This window comes from Dermacentor silvarum, chromosome 1 (assembly GCF_013339745.2).
Source record: "Dermacentor silvarum isolate Dsil-2018 chromosome 1, BIME_Dsil_1.4, whole genome shotgun sequence".
NCBI classification, from domain to species: Eukaryota; Metazoa; Arthropoda; class Arachnida; order Ixodida; family Ixodidae; genus Dermacentor; species Dermacentor silvarum.
In genome coordinates this window covers 232,354,229-232,377,975 of record NC_051154.1, presented here as the reverse complement: position 1 = coordinate 232,377,975, position 23,747 = coordinate 232,354,229, and the positions used below count along the sequence as shown (strand labels likewise).

At 47.4% G+C, this 23,747-nt stretch overlaps 1 protein-coding gene across 3 annotated transcripts in view; it reads left to right on the top strand.

The window, feature by feature from the left end:
* The window catches only part of LOC119436898 (acyl-CoA Delta-9 desaturase-like), a 129,977-nt gene that overhangs the window by 47,583 nt on the left and 58,647 nt on the right, over positions 1-23,747 (top strand). The window contains exon 1 of one of the 3 annotated variants that reach the window (XM_037703933.2): positions 5,519-6,463. The exons of the other annotated variants lie outside the window; for them this stretch is intronic. Within the exon in view, the coding sequence (XP_037559861.2) occupies positions 6,104-6,463 (360 nt within the window). The 5' untranslated portion in view covers positions 5,519-6,103. Of the gene's footprint in view, positions 1-5,518; positions 6,464-23,747 lie in introns of those variants that run through there. 3 annotated transcript variants of the gene reach the window in all.

Here is a 23,747-nt window from a genome sequence, read left to right as displayed (position 1 = left end):
CCAAAACCACGATCTGACTATGAGGCACGCCGTAGCGGGGACTCCGGAATGATTTGGACCACCGTGCGCCTAAATCTATAAGTACACGGGTGTTTTAGCATTTCGCGCCCCATCGAAATGCGGCCGTCATGGCTGGGATTCGATCCCGTGACCTCGTGCCTAGTAGCCCAACACCATAGCCACTAAGCAACCACGGCGAGTGACTCTAAGAAGCCTAACTAGCTCAAAGCAAGAACGCAAACCAAAACCGGTGCGAAATATAAGAGACCATGGGATTAAAGGACACTTTTGACGTAACACTCTTCTCCTTACGCGGGAACTTCGAAAAAGCATCAGCTGTTTGCATTAATTGTACACCATATAACAACACCCACTAATTCACTGGCTCGCTCGCTCGCTCGCTCACTCACTCACTCACTCACTCACTCACTCACTCACTCACTCACTCACTCACTCACTCACTCACTCACTCACTCACTCACTCACTCACTCACTCACTCACTCACTCACTCACTCACTCACTCACTCACTCACTCACTCACTCACTCACTTAACGCTGAAGAATGTTAGGCTAGCTTTAGCGCTTATTATATTCCTCCGTGTAGCGTCATCGTCATCGCCATTCATCTTCATCACTTGTGGTGATCACCGCCACGAATCTCGGCAGCTCGGCTCGCGAGCCACGAGCTGAAGAACGCGCTCTCGTCAACAGCCGGGCATTTATCATACCCTATTGGTGAAGCAGCGCACTGACAAGGACAAAGGGGAGATACACAAGAATACACAAAACTCGCTGCACTCGCAACTATTTCATTTTAGAACGAACACTTCATCTTTATATACCCGTGCACCCTCCAACGTCAACGATGTGCAAGGTCAGATTAACAGCACTTTTACAAAACATATCCGCGCACACTCGGGCGTCAAAGATAGGCCACATATCTTGCACGCTGCAGTGCAATCCCATCCTAATCATTGTACCCCTAACACATTCATTTTTACCAATTTAATCAAGTGACCTTCCAAAAAGGCGACCTCACTATGGCTCAGAGGAAGAGGTCACTAAGTGACTCAGTCACTAAGTGACACTGACTGGAAGATCACTAGATTAAATTTGTAAAAATGAATGTGTTAGGGGTACAACGATTAGGATAGGATTGCTCAGCGTGCAAGATATGTGACCTGAAATAAAAAAAAAAAAAAACATTACGTACAATTTCCGGAATTCCGAGCGGCATGCATCTTAATTACGGCGGAAGCCGCGTAACAAAGTACAGTATTCGCATATACGACGTAAGTGCAGTATGCAATTCTAGCTGCCAGCGAAAAATAAAAAAAATATTAAAAAATTAAAAAAAATATTTAAATACGCTGCATGGGTGAAACCCCGGTACTTTCAAACTTCCTTAAGCATATTTCCGCAAAGGTGTGCCAGAAAAGTTTTGTTAGAAATAAACATTTGAAGTATTCATTTATTGACTGACAAAATATTTTATTTATTTATTTATTTATTTATTTATTTATTTATTTATTTATTTATTTATTTATTTATTTATTTATTTATTTGCGTGAACAACAGCTGCACTGTCAGCGATGTCCTCTGTAACACGAAGCTTTGTTAGGCATGTTATGTTTCATACCTCTGTCAGATTTCGTCCGGAAGAATGCCTCTGATTACAGTACTCGAAAGTTTACTAAAGCTGCATTTCCATGACAGGTAAACACGAACCTCGCCTGTTTATCTGTGCTTCGCGTCGCATCTGTAGCTTTCATATCTCGTGGCACGGTATATATATAGGTTAGTTATATACCAGCCACATGAATATGTACCAAACTTGGCCAACTTTTGACGCTTTCGAAAATAAAATAAAGAAAGTAAAAGAAAACTCCACCAGGCATAGCAGCCATGAGCGCACGTATACTTCAAAACGGGCGAAATTTTTCGCCTAAGAAATCCATGAGACGGCGCAGCTGCGCGGCAGCAGGGAGTGAACTCAGTGGGTTAATGTGCCGCGTTTCACAAGGGAACCCTCATTTCAGCGTTGGTGTTGGCAAAGGCACGGCCGAGGTTTCGCGACTGAAGGGGAGGAGAGAGACGGTGAGATGGAACGAATAATATATCGGAGCCAGGGCGGCCAGGCAGTGTCGAAGGAGAAAGCAGTCCGCGCGCGAGATTAGGAAATCGCGGATACGGGAACTGGGCCGCCGCGCGTCTTTCGAGAGAGAAGCGTGCGTGGTGGCCGCGCCGCGCAGCGCTTGTTCGCATTCGCCCTTGCGCGTGCAGCGCAAAGTTTGACGCGGGTTCAACGCGATGGAGAATCAAAAGTGCACCGTATATGCTCTGCATAACTGCCAACCATTCTTTGCCTCATCCCAGGCACTTTGCGGCAGGTGTAGGTTTTTGGCTCGTCTATCGTTTTTGGCCTCTTCGATAAAAAGAAGAAAAAAATTGGAGGACGCTTACGCTTCGCCTTTAAGAGTGCAACGCGATTGCATTCAAAGATCCCTGGCTGCTTATCAGGGTTTTTTTTTCTCGTTTATTCAAATTACAATTCGACGCTATCACGTCTTTAGGTTGTGGTTAAGACGCACTTTACGATTTTTCTGACGAATTTTACTTCGAGAAATTCAATTTTTGTTCACTAACGCCTCGCGCCACGCGAAGGGCCTACCCGGTCGGGGTGGTTCGGGATTATGTGGTTCGGCATGAATATTTCCGCCAACGACGCCGGCATTTACGCCGACACCGATGCCGGATTTTCGGTGACACGGGGCCCTTAAAGGCCCAACCACAAGGAACCGATTTTTGACAGATTTTCGGCGTCGGCGCCTGCCGGAGGCCCGCGGGGTTGACGCTCAACGAAGTTCGGCTTCGACGTATTTGAAGCGTGGCGCAATGTAGCCAGATCCTCTGGTCCCGATTTAGCCAGCCAGTTTTGCAAAATGTAGCCCTAACAGAACAATTGTTTTTACTTCATAAGGACTTCTTGTAGTTTTAAAACTTCATAAAAATTGTCCCTAGCTCTAGCGCAAATATATATAGTGTTTTGCTTGTCTGTACTGAAACACGTAGCACCAGTGACATAGCATCACCAGCGGCAGCCATGCTCGCAAGTGTGCAGTTCGGCATTCCTTGCATGTACCTGTCTGGAAATAAGTGCATCATTATCTATGATACCATTATCTATATTTCGCGTCGCGCCATCTCGGAGGCGATAGTTTGTTTGCCTCTTGCAGAATTCTACCACCACTTCCGCTGTCGGCGCTACAGTCTGGCAAGCTCGGTCTAGGGGCGCCGATCGAGTGAGCGTGAACCGGCGGCGCATTGTTCTCAGTGCCGCCGGCCCCCGCCGTGTGACGCCGGTTGGCGCCGACGCCCAAAATCCGTCGAACATTTCTTCCTTGTGGTTGGGCCTTAACGCTATCGCGTTAAAATTCGAGACTCCGATGGTGAGATCTCTCTGACTCCCAGCACATGCAGCCCTGGGCGCTACAACCGTTAGGCCACGATCGCACGCGTGTCCCTCTCGTGCCAACGCCAAGTCGCTCTTCGAGATGACAGCGCGTGCGCGCGCCAGTCTTCAATCGGCCACAGACGTATATCCCTGTCTTTTCCGGTACGCGCATTGATCGTGATTCCGGCGAATATTCGAAACTGAGCAGTTCAAGCGTATAACCTATACCAGTTATAACATCTTATCTTGCAGATTGGAACAAAAAGGATGGCAGGCGGGGGACACATTTGTGTTAAGTCGGCGCCTTCGCTGTACACGTGTACAGCTCGAATAAATAGCGCCGTGACGAATCGTGGCCCGTATTCGCAGAAACCTCTTGCGCTAAAGTTGCTCCTAAGGGCACATTCTAACCAGACCCAGTGCTGGACGCATACCATTGGTGAAGGCCGCGCTAGCCAATGGCGCAAACAGCGCTTACGAAAGAAAAGCTTCGCGAATAATACGGCCCCAGATCTCGAAGTTGCAGTAGAAGGCATTCGAAGTTCAGAATCAAAATTTATTATTAGTATACATGTTGTCATTAGAGGTTGTTCAATATACAAGAGGGTTTCGAACATTTTTATCAAGAAGGTAATTGAGCGGCTACACGCATCTATATAAATAATACAAAAAAAGAAAGCTTGAATGTTTGGCCAGGTAAGCCCAACCTCGATGTTTTGAGCTCAGAAGGTCACTATCATCAACCGCATATTCATTAACTTTCGAGCTCGCTACCTTTTGTAATTGCGGAGTTTCAGGTAACCTTAATTTGAGCGATACTTGCAGAATTGCTATGTAGTGAACGCGTGGCTCGACATATCGGGAGTGAATGTTTGCTATCAAGCTCACATATACAGCTATCAAACGAGGATTGGTGTGATGTTGCGGAATCATTACATAAAACTGTTCTTTTTAGCCTTTGTCCCCGAGTGTCAAGGGAAATTCGTGCTTGTTCGTTATGGGTTATTTAGAGAGAAGTATTCACTGAGCGGCAACACCAAAATCTTGCTGCGTTATTGTTTGCATGGGTGATTTCTTATTTTTTGGAACCAACGAGTTAGTTGTCTGTTCGCGCCGCCGTGGCACAACTGTCTTGGCTGCATGCTAAGAATGCGATCAGGTTCCGATTTGCAGGCCGCGGCGGTTGTGTTCCGAATGGGGCAGAGTGTGAAAATAAGCGCTTGCCGTGTTGACGTACGCTGAAGAAGCCCGGCAAAGCTTCATTTAATCCACAGCCCCTCCATTTCTCGAATATAGACTGACTGCTCCTGTCGCCCAGCCGTTGCTTCGGGTTGACGTCAAAGTTGCAGAGTGGCAAGTCAGGAGCCTGAATTATTTCGAATCATTTCACATTTTTAAATATCCGGAATAGAATGCGAATGGAGATTAAGGGAGGCCGAGAATGCGGAATTGAGTTGGTATGGATGGGCACCTAGTCCTGGAGTGCTTAATGTTGATTGTCAGCCAAAGTATAAAATCGGCATATTTGTCCATTTGACTAAGGTGGACCTGGCCAATACATAATTTCTCAATTTTTACCCAATACCGGCTGTTTCAGTATCTACGTTTAGGGGACTACATCTACCGTGGTATTACAACACGGTATTCTATGCATATTCTAAAGACCAGGAAACTTTTCTGCGTTAAAAGGTATAGCTTGAGTGCATTTAAAAACATCAACTTTTAGTCCTCAAGAATGAATCGCTTTAACAAGTCAGTCTCAATATATCAATACGGTTTCACTTTTGTTTTAGTCATCAATGTGACAGAATAATAGTCCATACGCTACAAAACAAAAAATATATCAGAAGAAAAACAGCACGTCACGTTATTTGTAACGGTGTTAAGACTTCAGAAATATGTTCCCATAGTTACAATGCACACAAGGGCAAACAATTATAGAGAAAGCGTTTCATCTATTGGAATTAGAGGAGTGGAATGGATCGACTCGGTCACTTCAGCAAAGGAGGAATGCTCCAACTTCCACCATTCCGGCGAGTTATAAAAAGAAGTGGCCAATGCGGAGACCTCCGCTCTCCGGAATTGGAGTGGGAATGCAATGTAGGTCCCCACTCCGCAATTCTTGTGGACGTGACCTCGGCCGTCTGCGCGGGAAACGCCGCAGATCACTGTAATCCACGTACGATTCCCCGAAGCTCCGTGAGCTTTAACGCGCGCGAGCGAGGAGAGAAGTATATTGACGAAGAGGAAAGAATGAAGGGAGGCGCGCGGTACACAAGAGACGCACAATTCGCACGAACGACAAACTTCCGTGCCGTTGACCAGCGAGCATCGAACGCACGCGAGATACGACGCGCACTGGAGGAGTAGTTAATGAAGGCGTCACTGTGTTGGGAGAGGGAAGATATGCGGCGAAGGACACAGGGGAAAGGAAATAGCGCCGCACGCTAGAGCAGTCGCTGGAGACGAGGAGGTTCTCTCGGTGCCTCCTCCTCCCAGGCGATGATCGCGCGTAGCGGTACTTGTTCCCACGGGCGGCATCCGAACAGCACCACACCGCAAGCTTCGTGATCAAAAAACAAAAAAAAAAACAAAGAAAAAAGAGAAAAGAACAGTCAAATAAAGAAGATGAAAAGGAAAGGGAGAAAATGAGAAATCTTTGGGCGCCGCAACGCGCAGATTCGGAGTCATATACGCACGCCGGCGCGAGCGCATCTCGTTTCCTCTTAAAATCGTATATATTTAAACAGCCGCCTATCTGCAGTCTCCACCAGAACGATAAATTTCGCCACCCACAGCGCATCGGTCCCCACTCGTGTGCACGCGCACCCATCGACCACCGAGGAGAGACGAGAGCACAGAGTTTACCGCATCATTGTGCGCGCAGTCCGTTCACTGAAGGCTTTAGAGGGGAAGCAAAGAGTGGATTGTGGAATAACGTTAACAACAGTCGCCGTCGCTCGCACGGACTCCATCCGCTTCTTCCAGAAAATCGGATACCAAAACAGGTGAGCTGCGCGCTTGTGACGCTCGCCCGCACATCAACGCTCGAGCGTTGTTTCGGCGGCGAAACCACCGTACATTCGCCGCCGAAGCATTTTGTAGCCTATGGGAATAGTCGCGAGTGTACAGTCGCCGTTCGACGTTCGAGTGTGTGGAACGTTTGTCGAACAGTCACTCATATACGTAAGTGAAGTTTGCCAGCTCCATGCAGATAGATTTTGGCTCCCGTAAAGAGCGGATCCCGCGTATTTCACAAGATTGACATTGATTGTCAGAAATGAAACGCTCTTGTTGCAAAAGTTATGGCGGTCCTTATTATAGGGCACTTCGTTTGAGCGAGAGCTTGCCGTTAATAATCTGCAACGAAACGCGACTTCATCGGATCGGGTCAAGCTCTAAGCAACGTTTTTATGTGTAGAAGTGGCTGGATGCTCTTGTCTATTATAAACAATAATGTATTTTGGTAAAGCGACACTGCATGATTAGTTACTTGAACTGGTCCCATAAATAAGGCCAGCAACAAAAGCGTGGTATGTTTAGAGGATCGTTCAAGTAAGCTCATCGAGTCAATGTCTGGAAGCGTTTTGATGCTGTATATAAATTGAAAAAAAAAATTGTGATTCGTACTTGCGTTTAATAACCTTATAGTTGCCAACTATAATGCAGGAGCTTATGTCGCATGCGAGACATCGGAAGGAATACACTTTTATAAATGACTCCTGCCGTGCCAGACGCACAAGAAAATTCATTCATTCATTCATTCATTCATTCATTCATTCATTCATTCATTCATACATACATACATACATACATACATACATACATACATACATACATACATACATACATACATACATACATACATACATACATACATACATACATACATACATACATACATACATACATACATACATACATACATACATACATACATACATACATACATACATACATACATACATACATACATACATACATGCATCTTAATAGTAAACATCTTCGACAGAGATCTGTCTGGCTGAGTAGGATATATTAGAAGCGAAAGCTGCTCCAGCTAAGGCTAAGAAGTTCCCGACGTGTCAGGACCGGCTCGGTCCCTTCTTCAGGGGGAGACTGAAGCGACCGAAGAAGCTGTTTCTTCGCGCGCTTCAGTCACCGTGTTGCAAAATTTAGCTACTGGTGAACTGGGCAGACCCATAACAATAAACAAGAGCAAATGACGCCACAGGTGACGAGAAAGTTCGTCACTACTAACTCAACACAGGACAGCGCCGCGTGATTCAGACTTTCGGGTAAAGGAAGAATTGCAGGGATCATTAAGTACGCCAGCTTGCATAGTCGGCGTAGGGCAAACGTGCGACATTATACGACTGGGGCCCATACTGTTGGAAAAATGAATAAGTTCCTCGGAGTGACTAAGCTAATCTTGAGTGATCTCCGAACGGGCGAAGACATTTTCCTTATATGCCAACGCAGCGCATGTTCTATGCAGGCAGCCTTTCTTGTTTCCTTGAATGTTTCTGTCTGTATACATGCACACGGATCCGGCATACCTAATGTGTTGCCACGTTCAAAATTCTTGGATAGTTTGCAGTGTATATACACTATATGTGTATATATGTATAAAGTTGTGAGGTATGAAGCGCAACGCTAAACCACAGACACGCAGTCTTTTTTATAGCCGTGGAAACTACGAGTATAGTTGTCAAAATGACAACGTAAATCACACTTGGAAGTTGCCATAAAGTGCCAGCCCACAGTGCCGACGTGCTTCTGGTTTCCGTGTTAACACTTTCCGATATCGCAGCCTCGTGAAAGAGAAAAACAAAAAGTGGGAGAGAGCGAGGAAAATGCAAGAAGCGTTTTGGTGTCATAAAACGCACTCTCACGCACTGCTTGCCCGCCCTTTCAAAGCCATTAACGGAACATCAGGCTGCCTCTTGAAACCTGGCAATCGTTCTCGCGTAGAAAAAGAAATGTTTCGTAACATCTTCGTTCTTCTTTTCTTTATTCGTTTTTTTTCGGTATTATATAAAGAGATGTCCGCACCAGGCGATGATGCCGGCTACTCCTTGTCACGGGCGAAGAGTAGGAGTACGCAGCATACGTTCGCAAATACGTAACGTGTGTAGGCGCGCCTAATGACCCATTGTACGTGAGAGGAAGAAAGAGGGAAAAAAAGCGAGAAGGCCGGGATGTTAATTAGAAAAGCATTGAAGGCGTGTACGCTCGCGCCGACAGGGCCACACAGTCAAAGGCTATCGCGCCCTGGTCCAGTCCTTGTACATACAAAACATACACAACTGCTCGAATTCGAGAATCATTGTAGCTTAAACGTGAATTTTAGCATATTACAGGCTAATGGTAGTAAGTTTATTATGGTTGGGGCAATATGCTTTTGTTAATTAATGCCACCTTATATAGTTAAGACATTCAAGGTGGTCGTCCACGTCTCTCAAAAAAATAGTGGCAGATGAACCTCCCAATGCACCTCTCGGTTGATTCTTAACTGTGGCACGCCAACGGTCACATTTTTACTGCCTCATAGTTGAAGATCAGTGGCAAAGTAATGGTAATAAATTAATAAGGCGTTAGAAGGTTAATTTGTCGCGAAAGTCATCAGATACCTTGATAAAGCTTTTGGACGAACTTGACATTGCTACATTAAAGGCTGTTTCTTTCACGTAGGAGGCTTGTTCGAATTAGTGTCTAATTCTCTCATGTTACAGCGTGAGTATCCCAAAGGAACCCGACTGCTGCATTACACTCACAATTAAAGCTTGCAGAGCACGCAACCTGATAAACGTTATTCTCATTAATAAGTACTTTCTTTTTTTTATTTAAGCTTGGATTCTTAACTGAGATTCACTCCTCGCGATATGTTTTGACTCCAAATAAACTTCTTGTCCTTGCCACCATTCTTATTCGTTGCACTGTTCCTTCTTGCTTCAGCAGAAACTTGCATTTCACGTATAGGTCACAGAACACTGCGTTGACGGGAATCCTTGTTTCGAAATTGCATAAATGAGGCAAATTGCGAAATTGCAAGACTAACGTACAAGTAGTAAGGACGCAGCAACAGAATGCATGACCCAATCCTGCGCTCAAGTCCGGCCGTTACAGGTACCGCACGAGTTCTTTGGCCAACAAACCTGCCAACTCCTCCCATCGATCATTAACGATGCCATTCGATAGCGAATGACGTTCGTTGTAAGAGAAATGCTTCGTTGTGACGCCAGTAACGTTTATAGTCCCCTAGCAAAGTACGAGTGAAAGATAGGCCCGCGAAGAGTGATTTGCTTGAACGCATCACAAAGCGTGGTCGTTAGTCACGCGTGCCTGCCTCGCATCAGGCGAACCTAACAACAAGGAGAAATTGTCGCGGCGTGGAACAGTCTATTTGTTCTTTCCTTGGTCACTTTGACTTCGTTGTTCATTCGGTCGTGTGTCCTTGAAGGGCAAGATATTATAAATATATATGCTTGTGGTGTGATCCGATGCAATGCAATTGTATTTACAATAAGTTTTTTTTTTTTTTTTTTTGAGAAGAAGGCGCCGATTTCACGAAGCCATTTCAGTTCGTGACAACTTTCCGTCATTGGCTGGCCGCCTCGGCTAATAGTAAATTTCATATCGCTATTGGCTGTCTAATTCCGAGTCTTTCGAACTGCTCTAGGATACACGCAGCTTTGTGAATACGGGCCAATATTTCGTGAAAAAAGAAAAGACACAGTCTTTTGTTTTGTGTTTAGTTCAGTACTGCGTGAAACCGCCAACACAGAATCCACAGACAGGGAGTAATTTTAAGGGTCTCGGACGACATCTCGAAATGCTCAACAATTGGCCAGAACACTTTGCTGACAGATCCCTGCTGTTCTGCTACAATCAAGTCCAATAGCTTCACTGGGGAAAAAAAAACACTGTACAAACAGAGTGTGTGTGGTGGATTGGACACTGGCAAGAGATTTTCCCTGAAATTCATTTGGTTACTTATCTGTGCGGCGCCCGCTATTTGTAGATCGCAGTCACACAAAATTGTATCGCTGTGCGCAGCTTTCATAATAAATTTTTGTTCATAGCCGTGTTAGGCGCGTATTCAGAAAAACGGCTTGCGCTAGAATTTTTGGCGAGAGAAAATTCTTGCCAATCTCGATGCTGGACAAATGGCAGATAACTCTATATACGAATGACAAGCTTTGTGAATCCTGCCCCTGGATATCCCTCTGGTAAACTTTCAGGTTCATCTTTCCCATCTTTTTTTTCTTTCTCCCTAATTCATAGTCAAGCTTTATAATTTCGTCGCTGTCTTCTACACCATGTGAATCGAGGGCTGAATTGACAAACATTTTCATTCGTAAATGTTCTTTGCCATTTGTCGACCAAGGCTTCGCTGATACATCCCACATCGAGACTGCAGTCTTGAAATTTTAGCCAGGACTAGAATTTCCTCTCACCGACCATTCTAGCGTAAGTGATATTGCTGGCACCTCTGCTTTCGCGTGGCTATTCTCCTTAATTGACTGCCATCTCGTTGCACAGCGTATACGCGCCAGCTGGCAAACTTATTAAAGCGCACTTACGTACGAGAAATTATGCGAGAACCACCGGCCCAGAGGAGCTTGTGTGACCTGAAATGCTTAGCGAAGTGCGGCAACCACAGATTATACAGCGTCTTCCTGTCAAAATCCCGCGCGCGAATCATGACGATTCTGGGGCGCGTCGCGACCACGCGTTTAATACAGTTAAAGCGGCCATGCGCTCTTTTCCCGCGTTCAAGTGCGCAGTGTATAACAGTCAGCTGTCGCCGCAGCCACGTGACACTCGCGAACCGAGCGAAGCGTTATTCCAGAGCAGGAAAACGAGGCGGCGGCCGGGGAATGCCTACCCCTGAACTCGACCTCGATAAGGGCTGGTCGCCGCCGCCGCGGCCTACCGCTTTTACTCGCTCCCAACACGACCCGGCGGCTATGGAAGGTTACAGCGCGCGTCCTATTTTACGCTGTATATGCGCTGCTGGAAACGCGCACTCTTATAGGGGCACCGTCATGTGGTCTAGTTCTAACAAAACGCCGTCCCCACCTCGGAGACAAGTCGACGTTATGCAGGTGTGCTCCGCCCCTTCTTGAGTCCCGATGCACACTTGCACTTTTAAAGGGCGCTAGGAGGGACTTTCCTCCCAGACCTGTATAAATGTCGGAAACGCTTTCCGATGAATCACAATTTCCTCTCTTTATGGCGTTATCTGTTCTGTACTGGAGTGGAAATCGCGTGGCCCTTGGATTTATGACTTATCTACAGTTTCGCTGTGGCATTAGCGTGCATCATTTTTGACGCCGCGCAATTGCTACAGTATTTAGGAATGAGGGCTGCCGTGTATTCTCTGGGGTTTCCCCTTGAAGCGGAAACGACATGGAAAGCGTCATGGAAGCATCACGCGCCGGACGCGCTGACCGTCCGGCCCCGAAGATACGCTTCAAATAGATTCCGCATGTGGTTGCTGCCGTGGTTTCTCGTGAGGTTTCTCTGCGTGCGTTGTATTTGAAAGCTCTTGGAATCTGGGAGTTGGCATGCGAAAGGCTCTTCCTTAGTATTGCAAAACTAAAATAGACGTTCACGTTTGACAGGAAGGGAAGAAGGCTAGCAGGCACCTTAATTTAAAAGGAGCTGTGAGTGATAATAATTATTCCAAAAATTGTTGAATAACATGAAACAAATGGTGGATGACGCAATGTCGCACTTAAGCGCTATAGCGCTTAAGCGCTTAAGTGTGACATTTACCCTATAGGGTAAAAATAAACTTCAAACTTATGCACGCTTTCGGAGCGTTGCACAAAGGATTAAGTGCGGAGCAGATTTTTTTCTCTTTTTTTTTTCCCCGAACCACAAGCTCCAATTTTTATTCCTTTCTGCCTCATCATATTTTTGCCACATTTTTCTAGCAAAGCATATAAGCTGGTTGTGTTTGCCGTTCGTAAACTGCGCCTCGGGTGCCCTGTAGCATGTTCGCAGGATTCTCCAGGACAGCATCGATCATTTGTTCTCACATTATCTAGAAGTGGCCGCCGACGTACTCGCTCGTGCGCTTTCGCGAAGTGTGAAGCGCCGGGCTTTGCCTTGCCCCGCGGCGCAGAAACGTTTAGTCCAGACGCCGAAGCCGATATATGTCATTGCGCAATTTATTTTCCTCGTGATGTGCAGCTTCTTGTGCTTTCCTCTCCCGCAACGCCGTTGACGTTCGCCCTATAAGAGGTGTGAATACATGGACAGAGAAGGCGGGGGTGGAGGAGGGAGGGGAGGGGGTCAGGGAGGAAATGGTCGGCCACGCACGGAACATGCGCCTTCCTCTTGCCAGCGCGGTATGTGATGCTCGTCGGAATATCAATTACCTGGCGTGACTGTTCGAGTCGCTAGCGGGTGTTTTCCCCCTGCACTTTTTTTCTTCTTTTTTTTTCTGTTCCTTAATGGTCTTCAGCGGGCCGCGACGCTTCAGTGATGTCCGTCATATATCGCGGTGTATAAACAGCGCAGTCGCGCTTCGTTGCTCTGAATCTCCGTTCGATCGTCTCTGGCAACTAATGCACTTCATTGGAAAATAATAATGTACGAGAAAACACCACGGCTTACTGTCAGAAATCGTATGAAGAGAGACTGTTGCTTACGTGGAGAGGGTGGGCAGAAAGATTGCGAAAGTCAGAACTTACGCCGAGAACTTTTCTTTTTTTTTTTTTTTCCTCAACACTCCCAAGATATGCTGAAGCGAGCTTAACGCACGAACGCAACACGCATATACACACAGACGTACACACAGAACCCTCTTCGTTCTCGTCATCATTTTATTGATGACGAGAATAACACACTGATGTGCAACCAGTGTGTTATTTCGGATTCGGCAAGCACAAGGAATAAGAACGCAGCTCTTAAGGCTCGTAGCGATCATCATGCTGACTGATGATCGTGAATTGAAGCAGAGGAATGGCCCACTCCATGTCCCCCTTTTTAACGCGACAGCGTTAAGGGACCCGTGTCGCAGAAAATCCGGCGTCGGCGTCGGTGTCGGCATCGGTGTCAGCGTCGGTGTCGTTATCGGCGTCGGCGTCGGCGTTAAGCATCGGCGTGTGGCGAAAATAATCATGCCGAATCACATCATCCCGAATCACCCCGACCGGGCGGGCCCTTCGCGTGGCGCAAGGCTTTAGTGAACAAAAATTGAATTTCTCAAAGTAAAATTCGTCAAAAAAAATCGTAAAGTACGACTTAACCGCAACGTGCAGACGTGATCGTGTCGGATTGTAGTTTGAATGTATACGAGAAAAAATCTGATAGGCAGCCAGGGATCTTTGAATGCTATCGCGTTCCACTCTTATAGGCGAAGCTTAAGCGTCCTCCAATTCTGATGGTGTTTCGCTGTACCTTGGTTCTAAGCAACATTGAGGGGAACGTTGAAAACCGAGCCTTTACTAAATTTGGATCGGGCCCCATGTCGCAGAAAATACGGTGTCGGTGTCGGCGTCAACGGCGTCCAATAACGCTATCGCGTTCCACTCTTGAAGGCGAAGCTTAAGCGTACTCCCAAGTTTTATTAACCGTCAGTTCAGCTGAAGGATAACAATCTAGCCGGACAGATATATGGTGTCGAGCCAACAAGCACATGCCAGACCTGCACCCGCTCCTCCGTCCCTCTGCCAAGTACGCACTTTCGACGTCACTGCTGCTGTTCGCCGTAGTTGTGCGCGCGCTGAACGTGCGAGATGCCTGGTTGTGCGAGCATTTGGCAAGCGTTCCAAGATGTAAAAGGTTTGCTGTTGGCTGCTCGAAGAAAACATGTTCGTGGTTTTGATTTCTTGGGGAGCTTTTGCATTTTGCTGTCGTTTTCGCCATCGTGCTTCCTCGCAAGTTAATGCCATAAGTTAAGTAAAGTCTATCCTTCACTATATGTTTATCGTGTGCGAAAACACGCGCAAGGCTGCCAAAGTGCCAAATACGTCTGGCTATATACGCTCTCTCTAGCGGCGCATACCTGCCTCCAAAGTAGTCGCAAACGGTTTGGCAACTGCGCGTAACTTTTGTTTGTTTAGTTGTTTGCATATGCATTTTGCTTTACTTGATTAAATATCCCCCGCAAGCAGCAAATAATTGCTTCTTACCAAAGCAGAGAAGGTCATGTGCCAGTAAATAAATCCGGTGCCGCTATAGCTCCGCACGCTGCAGGTTAGCTGTATATTTTCATAGTCGTCGATCTAGGGGGTTTTGTGTTGCGAAATATTTTTTTATATGTCAACACGTCAGATTTAACGCGCACTGCGATGCGATTGCAACGCACGCTTTTCGACTGCCTTCTGAGGCCTGTTTAGCAAATGCTCATTAGAGTGATCACAAGCACATACTTATTGCCACATTTGATGTGGTGGATATATTTATTACACATTTTGTCGTGCTGAAGTGTTACCGTTGACAGTCATCACGGACTGCATACCAATCTGGGCTGCGTGCCACAGAACTTGGAGCGCACACTGATGTACGAATTCCCAGAGTAAATAATAATATAGCTGCCGTGGTGAACCAAGCCAGACATGGTTTTCGTTAACGTGTTATCAATATTTCACTATTAGAGCAAAGTTCTAGGGTACCTTCTCTCAAAGGACCTCCGCGTAGGAGGCTATATCTACGCTGCTCCAGTCCCTGAGGTCCAATTAAGATAGACTTTGACAACTCGTTATGCTATCCCTGCATGCAGTGCGCGCACACTTTACGTTCTTCGTGCATCTCTGTTCTCTCTCTATTCTCTTGCCCCGTGCCCCCGTGGATGGGCAACCAACCAGAACTACCTCTGGTTGGCCTCGCTGCCTTTCTATACATCATTTCTCTCTCTTTCTCCCCCTAAGCTCGGTACACGAGCATTTTTGCGTACTGCCTCTATCGGAATGAGGCCGGGAACAGAACCAGCGACCTTGGTTTCGGCAGCAGAACGCCATAGCCACTGAGCCACCGTAGCGGGACGGCTGCTGTAACGGTGATGCCCGGTAGCGGTATGCTAAAACTCCCTATAGGGCCGCATGCATCCGCATCCGACCTGGTGGGAGCATTGTGTACGGGCCTCTCTGGGTGACCATGCAATGTAGGAGAGGCCACATAGCTCTTGTGTGTGGGCTGAGCGTATGCGTTCAACCAAATGATGTATTGTTCAAGCACAGTTGCTGCTCAAGTTTTCTTGCTTATATTTTTTTTTTTTTGTCGAAACAGTTTCTTCACGAAATGGGAGAAACGCGGCTCATTTTCCTCGTTGACGAAGCATAAAACGTCCTCTGCGTATATGTGTTGGGGCTCACTTTCGCAGTAAAAAAAAAATGGCGACAGACTACGAGCGCGTTTTGTGAAAACGTAGATTAAAAAGAAAAGTACTTCAAAAAGTGATTGTCTTACGCTGTATTATTAATTAAAACAAACTTAATCTATGTTTTTTCAACAAAAAACGAAAATATTTTTTATTCAATAGTGTGGCAAGTCAATGCCGGCCAAGAAAAATGCCTAGCCAATCCAGAGCGACATAGCGGCGTGCGACGAGGCGGCATTTGATCCTGCTCGAACAGTATATGAACGCGTTTTAGGCTATTATTTGTGTGCAAGAGGTGTTCAACCACTAAAATGAACTTCTATGTCCTTTTTTTATGCATTACATTTTATACCATTGAAAACGCTGGCGACGAGGCTACGCACTCGGCCAGCAAAGTGCGTTCCGTGAACGCACTTTGACCGGAGTACACTCTGCAGCGAGTGACACTCCACTTGCGACGTTTAGATTTGACAAAGTGCACTTAAGCCGAGTGACACTCTCCGTAAGTGCACTTAACTTGTCCGCTTGACAGGGGTATTAGGCTAATACCAAAAAAACTATCAAGCGGTCCTTTGTACTCGCTTAAGAAGAATGACGTCGAGGAGTCGCCGGGGCATCACTGCAATTAAGCGCTAGACACATAGTGCGATTTTGCGTGCGATCCATCGTACGGCGCGTCCGAGTCCGACTTGCCGCATACGACCATTCGGGACACATGGTACGAACGAGCGTGCGGCGCGTAGCTCCGCCCAGAACCGGCGCCCCGTCATGGACGCTCGGAATACTGCATAACTTTGCAAATAAACTGAAAACGAACGTCTTAGTACAGTTCTCTCGTTTTACACAAACGATGACAATAAACAGAGCAGCGTAGACGTGTTTCCGCAAGCCCGCGTTCCTCTGTATCGGCTCCGTTAACAGCCGCGATGGCTAGGAGCCGCCACGCCTCGCTCGCTGGGCCGTCGAATCCGAGACCGGTGGCGCTTGCGACACGACCGCATGCAGCTCGTAATAAAGCTCCTATGTTGGTCAGCACAAGGTGTACACAATTATGTCGCTTAAATTGCAATAGATTTAATTTTATCGGCACGGACGGAAACGAACGAGCAAGTCAGGCGAGCTTGCGATCGCTGGGAGACGGTATATATGCCTAACTCGCTGGCCGTTGGATCCGGGGCCGACAGCCCTTGCGATCCGTCCGCAGCTCGTAATAAAGCGCCCATATTCGTCAGCACCATGAACGTCTGAACATTTATGTCGCTCATAAGTGGCAATACAATTACTTTTCCCGACACCATTGGTAGCGATGAGAAAACACGCCAGGCAGCCACCTTCGGCGTCGCTGCGACGGAAATCGCGCTGTGGCAGACGCGTGTGAAAGCTGTCAGCGAAAATCGCTGTGCGACGTGCGCGGCGGAAAAAAATTTTTTCGCCCCAATCGCGTCATGTGAAACAGCCTTACGACGGATCGCACGCAAAATCGCACCATGTGTCTCATGCTCTACAGCGACAGTGACCCCGAGAATGCAGCTGTAAAGTGTCGATAACCGCTATGGGAGAGAAAAATTTGCCCTTTTCCGGCCTGATTGTGTTGCACCCTACAACTGATACGACTGCCCATTACTAGGGTTATTCCGAGGTAAAATATAATAAAACCTTAGTGATTTTACGTTAAACATGAGTTAATCTCAACAGCGAGGTTCGGATAGTACAGGTAAGCGTCATTAGAGCCTTAGAATTGCTACATGTAATGACGTCTGACGTTGATGTAGACTTCTTGCGGCAAAAAATTACGTTGTTGTTCTTCTTCTTATTGTTTCTTCTACTCTTTTTTATATCAACAACAGCAAGAGAGGTCTTGGCAAAAATAAGAAAACGTGTTGCGCAATTAATGCAAGGGCCGAGAACAAAAATAGGGCGCCGGGTAAATTGAAGCGGCACGTAAGAAGCGCGTCCTCGTTATATACGCCGTGCCGCTAATAAGCGTATGAACCCTTTGGATACCTCGTTGGTGTCCAGCAAGTCGACCAAGTAGCGTAACAAAGTGTCTGTAAGCAATTAGGAGAGAGAAAGACCGGGAATGATGAGGGATTTTTTTTCTTCTTTTCTTTAGTGTTTCTTAGCTTGTGACACGGCCGTGTGCAGTGCAACGCAGTTTACCTTTGTATAGCGATACTATCGTGGCTGCAGTATATAACCTTGGCGAAATGGGCCCGCACACGCGAGTGACCGAGAACTTGGCGGCTTCCGCGCATTTCTCTTGGCGCTAACGTGTTACGCTGAGGGCCTCGAACTGGAAGGTCGGGCGATGATTCTTGCTCTTTACTCTGCGGCTGCCAGTTTGAACTCGTTCTCAACCAGTGAGTATACGCGTGGAGCGTATAAAATAGGAACGGTGATCGCTAACGGTCGTCATAGCATTTCAACGAGGTGGAAGGAATATATCGAAGCACCAAAATAAATAAGAGGCCGCAGATATCGAGACACCCCACATCACACAAGCGCTCCCCCCCCCCCTCCCCCCGGGCCGCCGGAGGCCTGTAAGAACTGGCCTACATTCGCTTCGCCTTGATACGCGCTCGCGTACGAGAGCATCTACGAAGGTGTATTTCATTTTTCGTTTACTTGTTTACCGTTCTGTGTCACTGCAGAATTTCGGTATCTCGCACAACTGCATTTCACGGGATAGTTCTTTTTGTGACCAACTTTATTTTGCGCAGAAATAAAAAAGCGGCTGTTGTTGCTTCCATAATGTTCCATAATAAACAGCAATGCCACATTGACAGTGGCATCAAATTTTCATTATTATTCTTATTATTAATGTAAACATATACAAACAACCCACACATAAATAGAAACAGGCCAGCAGTTTCTGCACCTTTTATGGCTGGCGTCATTGATCCAACTACTGTCCTCGCTCTCTCCCTCTCTTTCACTCCCCCTTCTCACGTGTAGGGTAGCAAACTGAACAAAGTCTAGTTAACCTTCCTGTCCTTCCTTTCATCTTTCTCTCTCTCTCTCTGTTTCTGGAAGGAATACAAGTGACACAGCAAGATAATGTGGCTAAAAAAAATTACGTAAACTATAGCTATATAGACAGCCAGTTTGTTGGAATCCATTGCGTATATAGACCAAGAGTATATACGCAGCGACAATTTATACAATGAGCAGGACCACGGAGGAAGAGATAACAGCTATGGGGAACATATATAGGCCTTCCCGGTGGACTTCTTTGCTGGTGTTGTTTAGTTGATTCCACAGTTTCGCGTCAGCAGCACAGTATACATGTGCGCGTAGACGCATCGTTAAAGTTCAACGCGTAGCAGGCTTTTGAGACACACTGCGCAAAGAGCGTTTTAGCTCGACCTGCGTTCCGCTCGCAAATCCGCCATGCATGGGAGACGGAGTGACCTGCCAAATATGTATAACGTTCGCGCGACTTGTCTGTACCGCCCGGGGGCCGCGGGCGGCGTCGACGAGCGCTGAACCGGTTGAAGTCATCGCCGTACCGCCGCCGGAAGAACACAAATGGAAGAGGCCCCACGTTTCGCCGTCCCCCACAGGGATGGGGCGAGGCGCTGCGGCGCAAACCGGGCAGCCAGAACCGATCACTGGACGCTGCGGTCACGAAAAAACCGCTCCTTCCTCGGTGTCAAGCACGCGCCTGCACAAGCGCCCCCCCCCCCCCCCCCCCCCTCATCAGGTCCCGTTCGGTCGCGCTATTGCATTGCGCGCGTGTTAATTACACCAGACGCGTTGGTATCATACGGTTGCCTTCTACTTACTATTTTTTTTTCTTATTGCCGGTGAGTGACGTCATATTTAAACGACGCGATGGCCTCGGACTCCTTCCGTGTTGTTCGCTGTTGGGTTTGTGCGGGCGCTGCACTAAATTGCGGCGCGATCAGTGGCGCATTTTGTTGTTGCCGTTTGCTCTTTGGTGGAGACTGAAGATGGTAATAGGGGAGTGGAGTGGGTTGGGGAGGTGGGGTAGTGTAAATGGAGCTGCAAGAATGAGATCCGCCTCGAACGCTCACATCGGCCGCAGCACGTACAGTATCTGCGACTTCTTTTTTTCGTTTCTTCCATGCATATATTTGTGTACGTTGCCGGCAGTGTGCGTGCGCTTCGGAGAGCACACACAAAAAAAAGGAATTCCTTACACAGAACGCAAAATGAGTTTTTCTTCTTTTCAGAGAAATCACCAGTGACTTGAGACGAACGTGCCTTTGCGCGCACTGCCTCTTTGTGAGAGCGTTACGGTGTGCCGTTCCGCACCTCCATCCTCACCTGACTTGAATAATGCGACTGGTTCAATGTCTGTATTTTAGGCGATAGCCGGTAAATACGGGAAGTTAAAATCAAGCACTCGAGCGTGTCTGTCGGTTCGTAATCGCGGCGCAACGGCAAGAAAACGGACGCGCTTCGTTCGCCTTTGGGACTTCAACTCGTTTCCTTGCAGTCGGCCGCAGTGCAGACGCTACTTCGCGGTCCAGATTTCAAGGTTATTTATGTTGTATACGTTACAAAGTGCCGGCAGCGTCATGCAGTTTAACGGATGCACACGTGCAGCAGTTACGCGATTTGGGAGCCTGTTATCGGAAACAGAAGTTAACCGATTACATTAGAAATATGTTACAATATTGTTCACCTAGAAACAGCAACGAAGAAGCGAAGATGAGCGCAGCGTCGCAGTGGCAAAACAAGCTTAAAAAATTATATGGCCGGCATGTGCTACTTGCACGGAGCTAAGAAAATGACAAGACGCTAGACACTTGCAATATTCGCGCGAAGCTGTTGATTAACTCATATCAATGGTAGATACCAGAGGCAGCTCGTTTTGCAACGTGCACAGGTTGCTTGTTTTATAGCCGTGTGTAGAAAATGCCTCGCTTGAATGTGGGCGAAAAAAAAAGGAAAACATAGAGAACAAATCTGCCTATATTAAGTGCATATAAACCTGCATGGTGCGCAACTGAAGCTGCGGGAGAGAAAAAAAAAAGAAAAACAAGTCACCGCGTTTCACTTAGAGCACGCCACGACGTTTGTCACATTTCTTCCCCTCGCCGGGTCCCCATCCGTGTCAAGCTCTTCGACTCGTGAATACACGCAAATTCATGCCGTAACTTCAAGTGGAGCTAGGCTTTCTGCCACCTTTCGCGGTTCGCACGCATGCACGCCTCATGCACTTCCCAGTGTGGCAGCGCAGTTTTCCCAGGTACGCACGCGGAGCGACTTTTCAACGCGGCCTACGTGGCCGACTCTTTTTTGTCCACAAAGATCTCACGCAACGACGCGACTCAATAAACGGCAGTCGTCGAGGCACGAACGGACACGAAACGAAGTGCAACCACGAAAGTAAAATAAAAAGGGTGCCCCCCTCGGCCTCCCGTTTTGACATGGAGGCTGACCCGCGGGCCGCGACGGCCCAGCCGACGGAGGGGGGACCCATTCGTTGTACACGACGGCAATCTGCACGCCGCGGGCTTCGTTAGCGACTTCGGCCGGTCACGGTTGTCGAGCCAACTCCGTGCGCGCGCGTGCCTGGAAAAAAAGGTGCGCGCACGGCAACGCGTGCCCGTGCTGGGCGGCTCCCGCTCGCGGTCCCACCGCGGCGAGAATGGGTCACGCGTCGATCGGCATCCATACAGCGAGCGTGGTGTATATCGTGGCCACGGCGACATCGCACCGTTGACTCTCAAAACGCAAACGGAGCACGACGAAAAGGGGGTGCGAATGTGGCCAAACGATCGACGCTTTTTCAGCCTTCGTGCGTATAGTGTTTCCGCCGAGGTTCCCCATCTTTGTACAGCGGCGCACGAAAAGGGTCCCGCTCTAATCCGCGTCGAGGTTCGCGGTATAAAAGGGAGGAAATCACTTCCATGTGGCTCAGTCATGCTCCTGGGTTCAAGTTTCCCTCGGCGGCTTAGCGAGTTTTTCGAACAGCGTGCACCTGTATGCTGCGCTGGAAACCGGGCCCCCGTGGAGTAGACTTCCCGTGAAGTCGAAGAGTGGTCGGTGGAGAATAGCTTCATAGCCGGTGACAGGAAGGCGCACCCTATAGATTCACGCGGCCAAATGCTCAGGTGAGGAAAGCGTTGTCATACATTGCGCACTTTTTGCCAAAATTACAGACAGACGTGATGGTGGTGGTCGGTCAGGCTGTATTTGTAGACTGCCAGACGGTCGCTATGCGTCTCCCACGTATGTTTTAAGAAATGACGCCCTTGTGCACGAATCGGAACCGCCATATTGAGCTCAGTCTCTCTCTCTTTCATATTTTTAGCCTTGCATGACGAGTTATCTAATCTCCGGTACATCTGTCTGACGCGCTGTCATAAACACAATACCAGTGCAGCACGTCGTTGCTTCTGTAGCAAGGACAGTGGAGGCAAAACTTGAGCTGGTGGCGCTGCTTTATATATAGCGACGTGTCACCGAGTGCAACTACACAGTAGCGCGATAGGCACATGAGCAGAGAGCGGAGCGTCGTTTTGTGCAAGCATAGTTAATCCCCTGATGCTTATTGCATGCGCGTTTACCGCGTGTGTGTTACGCGCTTATTGCGCAGCGAGAATAATCATGATGCGAACGCTGCAGCTTTTGCATCATGATTGTTCTTGTGATGCGCTGCGCATGGCGACAACCGAGGCAAAGTGATGCGACGCGTGCTACTTTCTCCCTGTCACCGAAATATATTAACCATTTTTTTCGTTCGGTTGATTTTTTCCAGTAGCCACGACGAAATTCGTATCTCTTCTAAGTTACGTGACCAACGAATCGTCTATATCTTGATTTATTTACACTATTCTAACGACGATTGTTCGCAAATGCCGTGCCCTAACATTTACCGAGGCGCATGTATCAATTTTCTTGCGACAATCGTCTTCCTCTTCTCTGTCTTGTACGCATGATCAGTCACAGGTTGCTTAGCCGGAAAGTATTATTTATTCGAGTCTGGTTTTACATGTGTCCTCTGCATTCGTTGCTCGTAAATCTCTGCGTGTAGCGTCTCAATGCCGCGTACAGGAAAACCGAAAGGCGACTCTGGCGCAATAGCATTGCCGGCCATGTCCAAAAGGAAGTGACCGCGGTAATGCCGCGGCAGGATATAGCGCCAGATGAATTGCATACTGGCGAAAACGAGCTCTGCGATTTCTTGGAGGCGAACTGAAAACGGCACGTGTGCAGTTCTTGCGCCACGACCAGAGTGTTGTAAGCTCTGGAAAGGTGAAAACGTACCTCGACTTCAGGGGGATATAATGAAGGGGGGTTAATACACATTTGGTGATAAGGTTCATCCATTCGTGTTTCAAAAACATAACGGCTGCATAACGGTTTGCAAAAGCAAGCAATATGTATAGTTGGGAATAGTTACTATTCTGACGTCGGCTGTTTCTCATACGGTAAAATGGCGGTGAGCTATATAAATGAAAGAAGATTTAAGCGCTTTGGTGTGATATGTGCAATTATTTACTTTTTTTATTAACCTTTCTTTACTCTGAGAAAATGAGCCGCTTACTGCGAAACTGAAAACAGCCCACACCCATACAGCGCAGATCTACAAACCTGTAGCATAAAGCTCAATCAATCAATCAATCAATCAATCAATCAATCAATCTGCGTTCGCACTTGGAAGTTACAGGGGTGATTAAGAGAAATAAGGGGTGGTGCAGGAAGTGGTTAATCAGGCTATAGCTAACAGGTGCCCGCACGCATGCCAACTGTCCTCAGTAAAAATTACGGGAAAAAATAAATTTTATGAAATCAAAATAATTGTGAAGAACACTCTAAGCAAAACTGCCTATGAGGTTTCGATTAAGATTCTGAGTAGCCCTGACGTAGGCCATTTCTATAGAACGTCGCAATCTGAGAGAGAGAAACATTCTTTAATAGATGCTGGGGAAGTTTGCCTAGCATGGTTACTCCAGGTGACGAGAGTGACATATACTATG